This window comes from Salmo salar, unplaced genomic scaffold (genome assembly GCF_965601325.2).
Source record: "Salmo salar unplaced genomic scaffold, fSalSal1 ptg000152l, whole genome shotgun sequence".
Classification (NCBI taxonomy): Eukaryota; Metazoa; Chordata; class Actinopteri; order Salmoniformes; family Salmonidae; genus Salmo; species Salmo salar.
Genome location: NW_027675323.1, coordinates 433,901 through 451,127, shown reverse-complemented (window position 1 = coordinate 451,127; position 17,227 = coordinate 433,901). Strand labels below are relative to the sequence as shown.

At 43.8% G+C, this 17,227-nt stretch overlaps 1 protein-coding gene across 1 annotated transcript; it reads right to left on the bottom strand.

The window, feature by feature from the left end:
- Window positions 1-3,524: 3,524 nt before the first annotated feature.
- LOC106595160 (tripartite motif-containing protein 16) lies at window positions 3,525-12,106 on the bottom strand. The gene is made up of 6 exons (XM_045715987.2): window positions 11,390-12,106; window positions 10,862-10,957; window positions 6,109-6,342; window positions 4,626-4,785; window positions 4,441-4,500; window positions 3,525-4,209 (listed from the first exon to the last, which is right to left on the bottom strand). The coding sequence occupies exons 1-6, from the start codon at window positions 11,984-11,986 to the stop codon at window positions 3,701-3,703; spliced, it is 1,656 nt and encodes a 551-aa protein (XP_045571943.1). The 5' UTR covers window positions 11,987-12,106; the 3' UTR covers window positions 3,525-3,700.
- Window positions 12,107-17,227: the final 5,121 nt, after the last annotated feature.

The window sequence follows — 17,227 nt, the reverse complement described above, 5'->3', positions numbered from 1 at the left end:
GACGTTAATGAGAGAGGGAAGGGGTTAAGGTGTGGTCCTGCTCACCTGATGTACCATGCCAGGTGTGTATAATACTGACGTTAATGAGAGAGGGAAGGGGTTAAGGTGTGGTCCTGCTCACCTGATGTACCATGCCAGGTGTGTATAATACTGACGTTAATGAGAGAGGGAAGGGGTTAAGGTGTGGTCCTGCTCACCTGATGTACCATGCCAGGTGTGTATAATACTGACGTTAATGAGAGAGGGAAGGGGTTAAGGTGTGGTCCTGCTCACCTGATGTACCATGCCAGGTGTGTATAATACTGACGTTAATGAGAGAGGGAAGGGGTTAAGGTGTGGTCCTGCTCACCTGATGTACCATGCCAGGTGTGTATAATACTGACGTTAATGAGAGAGGGAAGGGGTTAAGGTGTGGTCCTGCTCACCTGATGTACCATGCCAGGTGTGTATAATACTGACGTTAATGAGAGAGGGAAGGGGTTTTAAGGTGTGGTCTTTACTCCCAAATGTCACTTAAATATAGCTTCCAAATGAAGAGAGACAATGATACATAAAGTCATCTGGGGAAAAAAATGATATTTTATGGACAACGGTGGATGGTTCTTAAAATAACCTTTGTGTTATTGGGCTCTTCAAAGAGCTGTTTCCCTCCACGGCAAACTGCCATGGAACTTCACCTGCTGGCGATGAGAAGTAGGTGGCCAGCTTCTCCCTCACCTGGAGTGCCTGTCTGGGGGCGTTGTTGGCACCTGCCCTGGTGACATCAGGTAGGTGACCATTTGGCGTGCCCATCTCCATCCGGAGCGGCTCCTGGAATGACCTCCGCAGGTAGTTGTGGAGAACACGTGGCCTTCACGCAGGCATCGACATTTGAGGGGCTGAGACCAAGCACTCTCCGATACATTCTCCACCGGGCTGCCAGAATCCCAAAGGCGCATTCAACAACTAACCTTGCCCTGGACAGTCGTTTGTTAAAGATCCTTACAGGCTTTGGCAATGGCAGCTGGCGTCCAGCGTAGGGCCTCATGAGGTTGGGTCTTAAAGGGAAGGCCTCGTCGCCGACGACGACGTGAGGAACAGGTCCCAGGTCTTCAGCCCCAGGGAGTGATGCAGGTGGTGGAATCTCCAGGGTGCCATCCTGAAGTGCCTGGCCAAAGGCAGAGTCCCGGAGGGTCCCGCCATCACTTCCCATAAGCACCAACATCGACAACACGGAAACAGTAGAGGCCATCTACTACAGCCAAGAGTACAACTTCATATGTACCCTTGTACACATTGTACAATTTACAATGTGACCCAGTTCAATGGGTCTGAACAGAACTGGGGGACGTCAGACATGAAGATGTCTAAACACAACTGGAATATCATTAGTTTGTGATTCATTGTTAATGGATTTTCAATCAGGAACACAGAGGAACAACTTGACAACATAACAATGTGTGGGTGGGTGGAGATCTAATATTGTTTTGTGACAAACACTAAAGCATGATATTCTAATAAATCTACACCCTATTCCCTACGTAGAACACTACTTTAGACCTGGTCAGAAGCACCGTAGTGCACTACGTAGGGAATAGGGAACCATTTGGAACAGAGACCAGTAATTCCCCTGAATATCTTTCTCTTCCTCATCTGGTTTGTTGAACAGCCCTTCACTCCTCCCCTCTTCCTCTTCCTCCCTTTTCATTCTATTCTATCAGCCACACCACTAGCTCACCTCCACACAATCCATTTACAAGTTAAAGACTCACCTTGGAATAAATAACAAAGGAAAACTATTACTAGATGAAGTTTAGTGTTGGATTTTTTATTTCCCATCACCATAAATCATATTTAATCACTGAACAGTAGCAGACCTAACTTCATCTGTTCCTGACTCTGGATAGTGGATTAAAAAGACCATCAATCTCCAATGATATTAAAGTCCTATTCTGAACATTACTGATATACTGAGTGGCAAGTCCAGATATCTGCTGGTTTTATTGTTTGGTCAATAGCACCACCTGCTGGACAGGTTTAATGTTGCTGGACTGAGCAGTATGGGAGGATGAAAGATGACACATTTAGGGCCGGTTTCCTGGACATCTACATTGAACACGCTTTTTAGTCCAGGACTAGGATTAATCTGTGTCTGGGAAACCAGTCCATATAGTTTAGTAGAAAGTAAGTGATACCAGCTTGTAGTGGACTGACTAGTCCTGAATTGTCCTTTTGTTCCTGGACCATTTTCCATGCAGCTCCAGGTGACAGAGAAACATCAATTAGGGCCGAGCTGATCAATGATACTGAGGAGAATTACATAGAGACAGAGAACTAACTGAGAAAACATATCAATGGTTCTGAATGACAACCAATATACATCACCACCAGACATAATGATTCATGGAAATGGACCCTACTACAGTTTAACCAGCTCAGCTATAGACTACACCAGCATGACTAGTATCTATGTGGACCCTACTACAGTTTAACCAGCTCAGCTATAGACTACACCAGCATGACTAGTATCTACGTGGACCCTACTACAGTTTAACCAGCTCAGCTATAGACTACACCAGCATGACTAGTATCTATGTGGACCCTACTACAGTTTAACCAGCTCAGCTATAGACTACACCAGCATGACTAGTATCTATGTGAACCCTACTACAGTTTAACCAGCTCAGCTATAGACTACACCAGCATGACTAGTATCTATGTGGGCCCTACTACAGTTTAACCAGCTCAGCTATAGACTACACCAGCATGACTAGTATCTATGTGGACCCTACTACAGTTTAACCAGCTCAGCTATAGACTACACCAGCATGACTAGTATCTATGTGGACCCTACTACAGTTTAACCAGCTCAGCTATAGACTACACCAGCATGACTAGTATCTATGTGGACCCTACTACAGTTTAACCAGCTCAGCTATAGACTACACCAGCATGACTAGTATCTATGTGGACCCTACTACAGTTTAACCAGCTCAGCTATAGACTACACCAGCATGACTAGTATCTATGTGGATCCTACTACAGTTTAACCAGCTCAGCTATAGACTACATCAGCATGACTAGTATCTATGTGGACCCTACTACAGTTTAACCAGCTCAGCTATCGACTACACCAGCATGACTAGTATCTATGTGGACCCTACTACAGTTTAACCAGCTCAGCTATAGACTACACCTGCATGACTAGTATCTATGTGGACCCTACTACAGTTTAACCAGCTCAGCTATAGACTACACCAGCATGACTAGTATCTATGTGGACCCTACTACAGTTTAACCAGCTCAGCTATAGACTACACCAGCATGACTAGTATCTATGTGGACCCTACTACAGTTTAACCAGCTCAGCTATAGACTACACCAGCATGACTAGTATCTATGTGGACCCTACTACAGTTTAACCAGCTCAGCTATAGACTACACCAGCATGACTAGTATCTATGTGGACCCTACTACAGTTTAACCAGCTCAGCTATAGACTACACCAGCATGACTAGTATCTATGTGGACCCTACTACAGTTTAACCAGCTCAGCTATAGACTACACCAGCATGACTAGTATCTATGTGGACCCTACTACAGTTTAACCAGCTCAGCTATAGACTACACCAGCATGACTAGTATCTATGTGGACCCTACTACAGTTTAACCAGCTCAGCTATAGACTACACCAGCACGACTAGTATCTATGTGGACCCTACTACAGTTTAACCAGCTCAGCAGTACCAAAGAGATTAAACCCAGGATAGAGGGGCTGAGTGAATGTGGTCTGGACTCTGTGGAGGAGGGTCATTGTGTCAGAGACACTGTAGAAGGACAGAGTACCTGCCTTGTGATCCAGGTACACTCCTACTCTGGAGGACTGAGGGCCTGATACTTTAGTCACAACATTATTGTGTCTGAAATAATAACCATCACTATAGCACTGTAAACTCCAGGACTTGTTATTGAATCCAAATATATTATCTCTCTCTGTTCTGCTGATGTCTTTATATGAGACTGCTGTATAAACATTACCACTCCACTCTACCTCCCAGTAACAGCGCCCAGTCAGACCCTCTCTACACAGAACCTGCAACGTGTTGGTGAATCTGTCTGGATGACCAGGATATGGTTGGACTTGGCGTGTATAGGTCACCTTTCTGTTCCCTTCAGACAGAGAGAGGCGTCTGTTTGCTGTGTTTGGGTCCAGTGTGAGCTGACAGGAATCTGGGAGAAGAGCAGAGACCAATGAGGGGTGTCAGAACAATAAGTTAAGTCAGATACTGTATCTACCCTGTCTTTGATTAGAGCACAGCAGAGATCAAATCAGAGAAATATGAGGAGTCAGATAGATACCCAGTCTTTGATTAGATCTACTATTGCTATATATTTCTAGAGGGATTGTTAGGAGTGGCAGTAAAAAGAGACTGTTAGTTACTTCACAATAAAGAGACTCACATTGTAACAACTGTTCTCTGGTCTTGGTCTCTGGAGGCAGAACAACCTCCACTATATTCACTACAGACACACAAACACATTGACAGAGAGAGGGAATGTTATCATCATACCATATTCCACATGTATATGACTAGTAGGGAACTTTCAATGGTCTAAAGTTGATGTTCTGATTGTTTTCAACACACCTGTAGTGGAGATCTTGGTCCATTCTCCTTTAAGGAAGTCTTCTAGTTTCTCTCTCAGTTCAGACACAGTCTTACTCACATCTCCAAAGTACTGAAGAGGACGGACAACGATGCTGGGTAAGTCTGAAGATACACTGATACTGGAGAGAGACTGATAACTCTGGAGAGAGAGAGAGAGACAGAGAGAGAGAGAGAGACAGAGAGAGAGAGGGACACAGAGAGAGAGAGAGACAGAGAGAGACAGAGAGAGACAGAGAGAGAGAGGGACACAGAGAGAGAGACACAGAGAGAGAGAGAGAGAGAGAGAGGGACACAGAGAGAGTGAGAGAGACAGAGAGAGAGAGACAGGGACACCGAGACCCAGAGAGAGGGGGACACGGACAGAGAGACAAAGAGGGACACAGAGAGAGAGACACAGAGAGAGAGAGACACAGAGGGACACAGAGAGGGACACAGAGAGAGGGGGGGACACAGAGAGAGGGGGGGACACAGAGAGAGGGACAGAGGGAAAGAGAGGAGGGAGAGAGAGAGAGAGGAGGGACAGAGAGAGAGAGAGGGGGACAGAGAGAGAGAGGGACAGAGAGAGAGAGAGAGGGACAGAGAGAGAGGGACAGAGAGAGAGAGGGGGGGACAGACAGAGAGAGAGGGACAGAGAGAGAGAGGGGGACAGACAGAGGGGGACAGAGAGAGAGAGAGAGGGGGACAGAGAGAGAGGGGGACAGAGAGAGAGGGGGACAGAGAGAGAGAGAGAGAGGGGGACAGAGAGAGAGAGAGAGAGAGAGAGAGAGAGAGAGAGGGGGGGACAGAGAGGGAGAGAGAGAGGGGGACAGAGAGAGAGAGGGGGACAGAGAGGGAGAGAGAGAGGGGGGGACAGAGAGGGAGAGAGAGAGAGGGGGACAGAGAGAGAGAGAGGGGGACAGAGAGAGAGAGAGAGGGGGACAGAGAGAGAGAGAGAGGGGGACACCGAGGGGGGGACACAGAGAGAGGGACAGAGAGAGAGGAGGGACAGAGAGAGAGAGAGGGACACAGAGAGAGAGAGAGCGAGAGAGAGAGAGAGGGACACAGAGAAAGAGAGGAGGGACAGAGAGAGAGAGAGATACAGAGAGAGAGAGATACAGAGAGAGAGAGGGACAGAGAGAGAGAGATACAGAGAGAGAGAGGAGGGACAGAGAGAGAGAGAGATACAGAGAGGGAGAGAGAGAGACACAGGGAGTGAGAGAGACACAGGGAGAGAGAGAGACACAGGGAGAGAGAGAGACACAGGGAGAGAGAGAGACACAGGGAGAGAGAGAGACACAGGGAGAGAGAGAGACACAGGGAGAGAGAGAGACACAGGGAGAGAGAGAGACACAGGGAGAGAGAGAGACACAGGAAGAGAGAGAGACAGACAGAGAGAGGGATAGAGAGGACAACATAATGATTGAGATGAATAGTTTCACATGAAGTTAATTTCATATCACATGTAACAAGACAGTTTAGTTACCTGGAGGAAATGGATGTGATCCTCTGTGTGTGAGAGCTGCTCCAGCTCAGTGCTTCTCTTCCTCAGCTCAGCTATCTCCTGCTTCAGTTGCTCCAGGACTCCTTCAGCTTCACTCACTTGATCCTTCTCTTGGGCTCTGATCAGCTCCTTCACCTCAGAGCTCCTTCTCTCAATGGAGCGGATCAGCTCAGTAAAGATCTGATCACTGTCCTCCACTGCTGACTGTGCAGAGCGCTGTTAAGAGAGAGAGAGAGAGAGAGAGAGAGGAAGGAGAGAGAGAGAGAGAGAGGGACAGAGAGAGAGAGAGAGAGAGACAGAGAGACAGAGAGAGAGAGAGAGAGAGACAGACAGAGAGAGACAGAGAGAGAGAGACAGAGAGAGAGAGAGAGACAGAGAGAGAGAGACAGAGAGAGATAGCAGTTAGTTAATACACAACCCCCTGCCTCTGATGCCCCTTCCCTCCCGCTAAGCCCACCTCCGTACGGTACAGTAGCCTCTGTGCTGCTTTGAGTCAGAACGCTGCCACCCTGCTCTCCAGGTCCACCAAACCCAGTGATCAGTGGTTCCTCCCAGACCCACGGCCCAGGCACCACCCCCCCCTCCTCTCGTGTGGGTCTCAGCAGCTGCCAGGCCCTCAGTACTGCAGCATAGAAATCAGAGACCCCTGTTGTATTGAGTCTCTCCGGCCGCATGATGAAGAGCTGCTGATCCAGCCACAAACCCAATTCAGTTTTCCATAAATGGCACCAAAAAATGGCTCCCTTTTTAATTTACCACTAAAACCTGTTCTTAGGACAATGGGACGACCTCAGAGTTGACAAGGTAAAACTCTGTTGTTCTGCCGCTGAACAAGGCAGTTAACCCACTGGTCCCCAGGAGGCCGTCATTGTAAATAGAATTTGTTCTTAACTGACCTGCCTGGTTAAATAAAGGTTTCATTAAAAAGTCTGGCAATAACTTAACTTTTCATTATTTAGACAGACTCCTCTAAATAATAAATATAATAAAATAACAAAAAACAGTTAAATGCTAAGTACTATACATAGGTTTTATTTAAAAAATAACAATAGAACCTATTTAGTACTATAATGGTATTTACTAACATAATATTATTACTATAATAGTTTCTAAAGGGGTTCTAGGCTACCCTACCCTAGAATTAGGGTTCAGGATAAAACAGGTTATACGTAGGGTTAGAGTTTCTGTACAGCACTTTGTGACATCTGCTGATGTAAAAAGGTCTTCATAAATACATTAGATTGATTGTTAGGTTCAGGGTATTTAAAGAGATAAACTGTATGGGTTTATATCTCTCTTGCTCCTCCCTGTGGTCTTCTGTGGGAACTACATACCTCATTCACCACACTTGATAGGCTCATAATCTGAGGTAGCAACTGAGTCAGAGCTACAAATCAATGATCTCCACCTATCCATTAGGTTTACAACTCAGTGAACCTGCGCAGCATTCTCTCTATTTGATGTCTACGAACCAACAGATTTCAACGATTATCATATTACCCAGCAGCCATTTAGAAACAAATAAAAAAAGGTTATTTCTTTTTATTCTTTCTTCTGACTGTTTAAATCGGACACATCTTGAAAAAGAGAACAGGGACATGCGATTTGTTGAGAATTTACACCTTTTAATATATAAAAAAAATATATATATACAGTTAACCATGACCAGAACATGTTTAACGTTTGATAGTTTTGCGCCAACCATCCCTGTAGGTCACTACAATCAATAACCAGGTGAACAGTGAGCTTCCTCACCAAGTAGCTGTAACCTAGTTAATAATAAGTTACCTGAGGTAAACCTACAAGGATAGTTAATAATAAGTTACCAGAGGTAAACCTACAAGTTTAGTTAATAATAAGTTACCTGAGGTAAACCTACAAGGATAGTTAATAATAAGTTACCTGAGGTAAACCTACAAGGATAGTTAATAATAAGTTACCTGAGGTAAACCTACAAGGATAGTTAATAATAAGTTACCTGAGGTAAACCTACAAGGATAGTTAATAATAAGTTACCTGAGGTAAACCTACAAGGATAGTTAATAATAAGTTACCTGAGGTAAACCTACAAGGATAGTTAATAATCAGTTACCTGAGGTAAACCTACAAGGTTAACGTGGGCTGGAAGAGAATTACTTCAAAACCACAGCAAACAGCTGGGACATATAGTAATATTATATATATATAATATTATATCACTGGGCTCCTCTGTGCTAACAAACCCTGTGTACCACCCCTCCCCTGTTTAACCTTGAATTTCGTTCAGAAAAACACTTCCACATTTAGCAAAACTAACCAACTCTTTACGGATCTGTTCAGTGGTAATAAACGGAGGCAGATTAGACACCACTACTCTTGTCGAAATCAGCACCAACACAACCCCTCACATAAATCATACTGGTAACTAGCCGGGTAACAAGACTCACCTTTTACATTACCACAACCACCGCCTTGTTCATTCTGGATACAGAGTGTATATGTTCCCACCTGTTCACCGACCAGGATCAATAATTCCTCCACACCATTCTCCACAACGCACCTGAAGAGACAGCGTTTCTTCTCCACTCGGTTGAGGACATCAAACTACCCTACTCCCTCCTCAACTCTAACCGATAAACAGCGGAAACCGGTAAACAAACCCTCCCACCATGACAAAATACATTTGGAAAATAGGCAAAAGAATAGCTGCACTCTTCACGAACGACAAAACCTCACGTTACCAACTTCTTCTTCTTCTATGGTATAATGGCGGTCCTCAAACCAACGTTAAAGGAGCATGGCGCCACCTACTGTGCTGGAGTGTGTTCAATCACGGTTTACACCATTTCTAAATCCTCCTACCTAACTCAGTACTTCTGAGAAAATAAAAAAGATCCCTACTAACTTCTAATAGACCCTCCCCCATCCCCCAAATCCCTTCCAAACCCCCATCCAACCCCCCATCCAACCTCAATGACCCTACACTTCAATCTTTCCCTCTCTTCAACATCCTTACAACAATATAACAACACATGCTCCACCATTTCATTGACAATACCCTCCAGACACAAACCATTCACATGCCGCCAACCAGATGGAAGGACCAGTTCAATGTACAATGTCCTAAACACAATCGAGGAAACACCACCTCTTCCTTCCTAATCTGACCTTTGAACCTTGGTCCACCGACCTTTCTTTAGAGGACATATAAATGCCGTCCCTTGTGTTCAGAGTCCCATCTCTTCTGCCACACATCTATCAAAATGTCTCTGATCTCACATTTGTCCTCACCTCTACCCAGTGGAACATTAATATATATTATATCTTGTTTTAAAGTTATTTTAGCTAACTAGTCTACAATTTCATTCCATTCCACACCTGAATGTGCTGGGACCCAGCATAATCTCACTACTAGACCCATTCTCTCAATTCTCCATAATAACATTAATACCTCCAATAGTAGGTCACTCCTAATAGATTTACCAGATGATAAACTATTCAATACAGACAGAGAATCTGAGGATACTATAATTCTAACAGGTTGTTCGTCCTCCACCCACTGGAGGACAACTATTATCACCAACAGTTCAACTGAGTACACTGACAGTTCATCTGTTAGTCTTCTACATATCTGCACATCACATTCAGGAAGGTAAACACCTGCTCCTGTGGGCCCACTATCTGGGCCCTTGGATCCATCTGTGAAAAGAGGTAAAAAAGCATAACAACTTCTACCAATGTAATTGTCAACCAGTTTCCCTTTATCACTGACTTCTGACCCAATCTTTCCTTTTGTCTACCAAGGTTAGATCAACAACAGGATCTGGGAGTAACCATGGAGGAACATCCCCTATCACCACAGAAAGGGCCAACCTCCAACTCCCTGAAACTACTCTCATCAGCAAGCTTTCCAACTGTCCAACCAAAACCACTGCCTTGTCTACTAGTATATTCCCAACAGTCATCTAGAACAGTAGCAGTGGGATGCTCAACCTCACAGCCTTTCAACCCAATAAGCTAATGACAATTTATTACGTCGTATATCCAAAGGCATCTCACCTGCCTCAACTGGACTATAATATAAATCCATGATATTTTGGGATACAAAATGGGAAAAGGGGAAATTATGATAATACTAAAAAACACCCTTCTAACTAACCCTACACTCATTAAAACCCACTACCCCATTCCACTACTTTGACCCTATCTGCTCCTGCACCAGGCCAACTAACCCTACACTCATTAAAACCCACTACCCCATTCCACTACTTTGACCCTATCTGCTCCTGCACCAGGCCAACTAACCCTACACTCATTAAAACCCACTACCCCCATTCCACTACTTTGACCCTATCTGCTCCTGCACCAGGCCAACTAACCCTACACTCATTAAAACCCACTACCCCATTCCACTACTTTGACCCTATCTGCTCCTGCACCAGGCCAACTAACCCTACACTCATTAAAACCCACTACCCCATTTGCTATGAACACTAAGAAGCCAACCTTACTGAAGCATATATCCCTCGTTGGCCCATCCCTCTGTGCTGTCACAGATCTACTACTCACAGGGATCCTCTCAGGATCCCTCAGCCTTGACCCATCCTCCTCTACTTTCTTCACTGCCTCAGCAGTGACAACCTGTTCCCAACAGTGGGGTCAGTGGGATTGGATAGGAGCCCCTCTACCTCTCTCTCTCTCTCTGACTGGAGGAGACAGGTGAAATGGTGTGTCTCCTCTGGTCAACAATACTCACCTTGAGAGACTCCACAGCCTGTTGGAGCTCCTTCAGCTCCTTCTCTCTCTCCTGGAATCTCTGCTGGACCTTCTGCTGACTCATCCCCAGCTGCCTCTGTGGAGAATCACTCTTCAATGAGCTATCAAGCTTTATTAGTCCAGTAGATCAATAGTATAGTAATGTGACATAGGGCCCATAGAGAGGAAGGTCTAAAAAATGGATGGTCCATTTACTAAATGATATTTATTTGTTGCTATGTGAATGATTATAGTTTTTATGGTAGGACTACATGTATCAACGGGTTGAGACTGAACTTTGGACTCATAAAAGGGCATTCAGAATGATAATAGTGTTTGACATTATAAAATGGTGATACATCTGGAGAATCTGGGTTAACATATCTATATACTCAAGGTTTGTGTTCATATTTGTTCTGCTGAGGATCTATTTCATTTGAATGATCTCATATTCAAACAGCCTTAGTTCCTACTGTATCTTTAATTCTTTGTTTATCAGACAGTCACCAACAAGTTGTTCTGGTCTTACCTGTTTCTCAGTCCTCTCTGCTGCAGCTGACACTGTATCATGGCCTTTATGTTCATCCATTGTACACAGATAACAGATACACTGCTGATCGGTACGACAGTAAACCTCCAGCAGTTTGTCATGATGAGAGCAGATCTTCTCCTGTAGTTGTGCGGTGGCTTTGACCAGCTTGTGCCTCTTCAAAGCAGGAAATTCGTAGTGAGATTGGAGGTGAGTCTCACAGTAAGAGGCCAGACACACCAGACAGGACATGAGGGCTTTCTGCTTTCTGGTCCCAGTGCAGAAATCACACGCCACATCTCTAGGTCCAACATAGCACAGAGCAGGAGGGGGAGCAGCCTGGAGTCCTGTCTTCTTCAGTTTCTCCACCAGCTCAGCCAAAATGTTATTTTTACTCAGCGTAGGCCTCGGACTGAAGGTCTGTCTGCACTGAGGACAGCTATAGACCCCTTTCAGAACATCCTGATCCCAGCAGCCCTCAATACAGCTCCTACAGTAACTGTGTCCACAGGGGATGGTGACTGGTTCCTTCAGTAGATCCAGACAGACAGAACAACAGAACTGGTCCTGGTCCAGCAGAACTCCCTGTTGAGCCATTTGGACGGTTGTTCACTCTCACACAGACAGACGACACAGAGACTCAGATCAGTTTCGTTTCCTCAGAAGAGAGTTTGTGAAGGGGGATGGACTTCCTGGTTCTGCCAGAGGGGTGGGGTTAGAGGGAGGGAGGGGTTAGAGGAATGCAGGAAGAGAGAGAGGAACTGCATGCAACATCAAGAGGGAGACAAATAGTTTTGTTCCAATGTTAGAGCCTTTAACATGGAATAAATGACATAATGAATCTTAAAATGTGAGTTGTTAGAATATATGAAGGGTAACAGTTTTCTATGAAGTACGTATGTATCATTATTTTAATGACCTTTATAATGCCTTATAAATCAATAAGTCCTGAGGAGGTGTGATATATGGTTATTATACAGTACCACGGCTAAGGGCTGTTCTTAGACAAAACACAACACGGATTGAGAATTATCTAACACTTTCAACAATACAATCACATTTTATTTTATTGGTTTCATACACATATTTATCAGATGTTATTGTGGGTGAAGTGAAATGCTTGTGTTCCTGGCTCCAACAGTGCAGTAATATCTAACAATGCTTGTGTTCCCAGCTCCAACAGTGCAGTAATATCTAACAATGCTTGTGTTCCTAGCTCACAGAGGGCAAATCTAAAAAGTCAATGAAAATATTAGGACAAGCAATGATATATATATATATATATATATATATATATATATACACTGTGTACTGTGATGTGATGCATAGACAATTTGGAGTACATCTGTAGTATATCTGAAGAATAGTAGATGTACAGTAGTAGTTATATAGGATGAACCATGACTAGAATACAGTATATACATATGAAGTGGACAACAGTAGTTATATAGGATGAACCATGACTAGAATACAGTATATACATATGAAGTGGACAGCAGTAGTTATATAGGATGAACCAGGACTAGAATACAGTATATACATATGAAGTGGACAGCAGTAGTTATATAGGATGAACCAGGACTGGAATACAGTATATACATATGAAGTAGACAGCAGTAGTTATATAGGATGAACCAGGACTAGAATACAGTATATACATATGAAGTGGACAGCAGTAGTTATATAGGATGAACCATGACTAGAATACAGTATATACATATGAAGTGGACAGCAGTAGTTATATAGGATGAACCAGGACTAGAATACAGTATATACATATGAAGTGGACAGCAGTAGTTATATAGGATGAACCAGGACTAGAATACAGTATATACATATGAAGTGGACAGCAGTAGTTATATAGGATGAACCAGGACTAGAATACAGTATATACATATGAAGTGGACAGCAGTAGTTATATAGGATGAACCAGGACTAGAATACAGTATATACATATGAAGTGGACAGCAGTAGTTATATAGGATGAACCATGACTAGAATACAGTATATACATATGAAGTGGACAGCAGTAGTTATATAGGATGAACCATGACTAGAATACAGTATATACATATGAAGTGGACAGCAGTAGTTATATAGGATGAACCATGACTAGAATACAGTATATACATATGAAGTGGACAGCAGTAGTTATATAGGATTAACCAGGACTAGAATACAGTATATACATATGAAGTGGACAGCAGTAGTTATATAGGATGAACCATGACTAGAATACAGTATATACATATGAAGTAGACAGCAGTAGTTATATAGGATGAACCATCACTAGAATACAGTATATACATATGAAGTGGACAGCAGTAGTTATATAGGATGAACCATGACTAGAATACAGTATATACATATGAAGTGGACAGCAGTAGTTATATAGGATGAACCATGACTAGAATATACACTGCTCAAAAAAATAAAGGGAACACTAAAATAACACATCCTAGATCTGAATGAATGAAATAATCTTATTAAATACTTTTTTCTTTACATAGATGAATGTGCTGACAACAAAATCACACAAAAATAATCAATGGAAATCCAATTTATCAACCCATGGAGGTCTGGATTTGGAGTCACACTCAAAATTAAAGTGGAAAACCACACTACAGGCTGATCCAACTTTGATGTAATGTCCTTAAAACAAGTCAAAATGAGGCTCAGTAGTGTGTGTGGCCTCCACGTGCCTGTATGACCGCCCTACAACGCCTGGGCATGCTCCTGATGAGGTGGCGGATGGTCTCCTGAGGGATCTCCACCCAGACCTGGACTAAAGCATCCGCCAACTCCTGGACAGTCTGTGGTGCAACGTGGCGTTGGTGGATGGAACGAGACATGATGTCCCAGATGTGCTCAATTGGATTCAGGTCTGGGGAACGGGCGAGCCAGTCCATAGCATCAATGCCTTCCTCTTGCAGGAACTGCTGACACACTCCAGCCACATGAGGTCTAGCATTGTCTTGCATTAGGAGGAACCCAGGGCCAACCGCACCAGCATATGGTCTCACAAGGGGTCTGAGGATCTCATCTCGGTACCTAATGGCAGTCAGGCTACCTCTGGCGAGCACATGGAGGGCTGTGCAGCCCCCCAAAGAAATGCCATCCCACACCATGACTGACCCACCGCCAAACCGGTCATGCTGGAGGATGTTGCAGGCAGCAGAACGTTCTCCACGGCGTCTCCAGACTGTCATGTCTGTCACATGTGCTCAGTGTGAACCTGCTTTCATCTGTGAAGAGCATAGGGCGCCAGTGGCGAATTTGCCAATCTTGGTGTTCTCTGGCAAATGCCAAACGTCCTGCACGGTGTTGGGCTGTAAGCACAGCCCCCACCTGTGGACGTCGGGCGCTCATACCACCCTCATGGAGTCTGTTTCTGACCGTTTGAGCAGACACATGCACATTTGTGGCCTGCTGGAGGTCATTTTGCAGGGCTCTTGCAGTGCTCCTCCTGCTCCTCCTAGCACAAAGGCGGAGGTAGCGGTCCTGCTGCTGAGTTGTTGCCGTCCTAAGGCCTCCTCCACGTCTCCTGATGTACTGGCCTGTCTCCTGGTAGCGCCTCCATGCTCTGGACACTACGCTGACAGACACAGCAAACCTTCTTGCCACAGCTCGCATTGATGTGCCATCCTGGATGAGCTGCACTACCTGAGCCACTTGTGTGGGTTGTAGACTCCGTCTCATGCTACCACTAGAGTGAAAGCACCGCCAGCATTCAAAAGTGACCAAAACATCAGCCAGGAAGCATAGGAACTGAGAAGTGGTCTGTGGTCACCACCTGCAGAACCACTTCTTTATTGGGGGTGTCTTGCTAATTGCCTATAATTTCCATCTGTTGTCTATTCCATTTGCACAACAGCATGTGAAATTTATTGTCAATCAGTGTTGCTTCCTAAGTGGACAGTTTGATTTCACAGAAGTGTGATTGACTTGGAGTTACATTGTGTTGTTTAAGTGTTCCCTTTATTTTTTTGAGGAGTGTATATTACTAAATGTGTTTATTTCTGTGTTACAGGGGCAGTCAAGAAATGGAACAGCAAGGCCACAGAACATGACATAATCAGAGCTGTGGGAGACCACCTCAAGCCCCTGGTAGAGCCGGGGGTGGTGTTTACCACTCCACCACGCCTTCAGCAGGCTGGAAAAGTGGGATTGATACTAATAGACTAATAAACTAATAGACTAGAAACAGCATTTAACTAGTTAATTCATATATACAGAAATATAATTTAAAAAACAGAACACTACACTTCCTATGCATCATGTAAATACTCTAACACTGGTTCATCTCAACATCTAATGCTCTTCATCTCCATTGATCTGATAAACACAGGATAGGTGGAGTATTTCATCACATTACACTTCATTTCAACCAGTAGAGAATGTGAAACGCTTTATTGAAAAGCTCATTATCCAAGTGTTATAAATACAAGTTCAATCTGTACTTCAATGCACATCTGTTGTGCATTATAAAAACAGAGGAAGAAAGAGGAGGTGGTGAGAGAGGTGTAAAAGACAGAAAGGGAAAGAGGTAAGCACATAGGAGCAGGGAAGGCAGCACATGATTAATGAATCACAGTGCTACATAAATATTCTCTCAGTTCATCACAATTACATAATAGTGTCTCTCGTCGGCCCAAAGGTTCTTAAAAGCAGGTGAGGTGGTGATGATGGGACTGGGGGTTGGCATCCTCTCACATCAAAACATACCTGCAGACGAGAGACAGATGGAGAGAGAGAGCATGTTTAAACCTTGTGTTTTTATTTTTTATTCTAACATTGTTAGTCATCAATCAGGAGGTGAAATGTAAAACTGACCTTGGATCATTAACTCTGGGACTACTGCATCTCTATCTGTATTTCAATGTAAAGCATCTCTTTAATAATACTTCCTGTATAATATAAACTGACCTTGGATCATTAACTCTGGGACTACTGCATCTCTGTCTGTATTTCAATGTAAAGCATCTCTTTATTAATACTTCCTGTATAATATAAACTGACCTGGGATCATTAACTCTGGGACTACTGCATCTCTATCTGTATTTCAATGTAAAGCATCTCTTTAATAATACTTCCTGTATAATATAAACTGACCTTGGATCATTAACTCTGGGACTACTGCATCTCTGTCTGCATTTCAATGTAAAGCATCTCTTTATTAATACTTCCTGTATAATATAAACTGACCTGGGATCATTAACTCTGGGACTACTGCATCTCTATCTGTATTTCAATGTAAAGCATCTCTTTAATAATACTTCCTGTTGACCTGACCAAGTGACCTCTCACCTCTGATCATGCTGTGCCCTCTATGTAGCCAGTTCAGATGCAGGAGGGGTTCACCGACACAGCTGATATAACCTAGAGGATTTAGGGAGAAGAGGAGAGAGGGATGAAGTGAAGGAGAGACTGTTATTGAGAAAATAAGGTAGTTAAAGCGACAGTGTTCAACAGGAATCTCTGTGTGGCCTCACCTGGTGTCCACACCACACTAAGTGGCTGCAGAGTACTTTATGCTGAAAAACATGAACGGACCAACAAGGACAAACAATACAGCGTAGTTATAGAAATAATGAAGTGTCTTACTATTCTCCATGGTTGGCCCTCTTGCCTATTCTTTGAAGGTGGAAGGAGCCACAGTTATACACCTGAACCTGCTTACTGCACAACACAATCCATCAATCAGATTGATTCATGAGTGTGTAGGTGTGGGTTATAGGGTGTCTAATTGTTCTACATTTTTTCAATATGGGTGATTTAAAATAGTCTGTTTTGTTTTTGCACAGACATCACACCCTTACCTAAACAGCACCCTCACCT

What these genes read in the sequence shown, in the direction of transcription:
- LOC106595160 (XM_045715987.2), bottom strand. Translation starts at nt 11,986, where the DNA reads ATGGCTCAACAGGGAGTTCTGCTGGACCAGGACCAGTTCTGTTGTTCT. An exon ending in AGGCTGTGGAGTCTCTCAAG is followed by an intron (nt 6,343 to 10,861) that starts GTGAGTATTGTT and finishes CTCTCTTAACAG; the next exon opens with CGCTCTGCACAGTCAGCAGT. An exon ending in ATCACATCCATTTCCTCCAG is followed by an intron (nt 4,786 to 6,108) that starts GTAACTAAACTG and finishes CTCTCTCTCCAG; the next exon opens with AGTTATCAGTCTCTCTCCAG.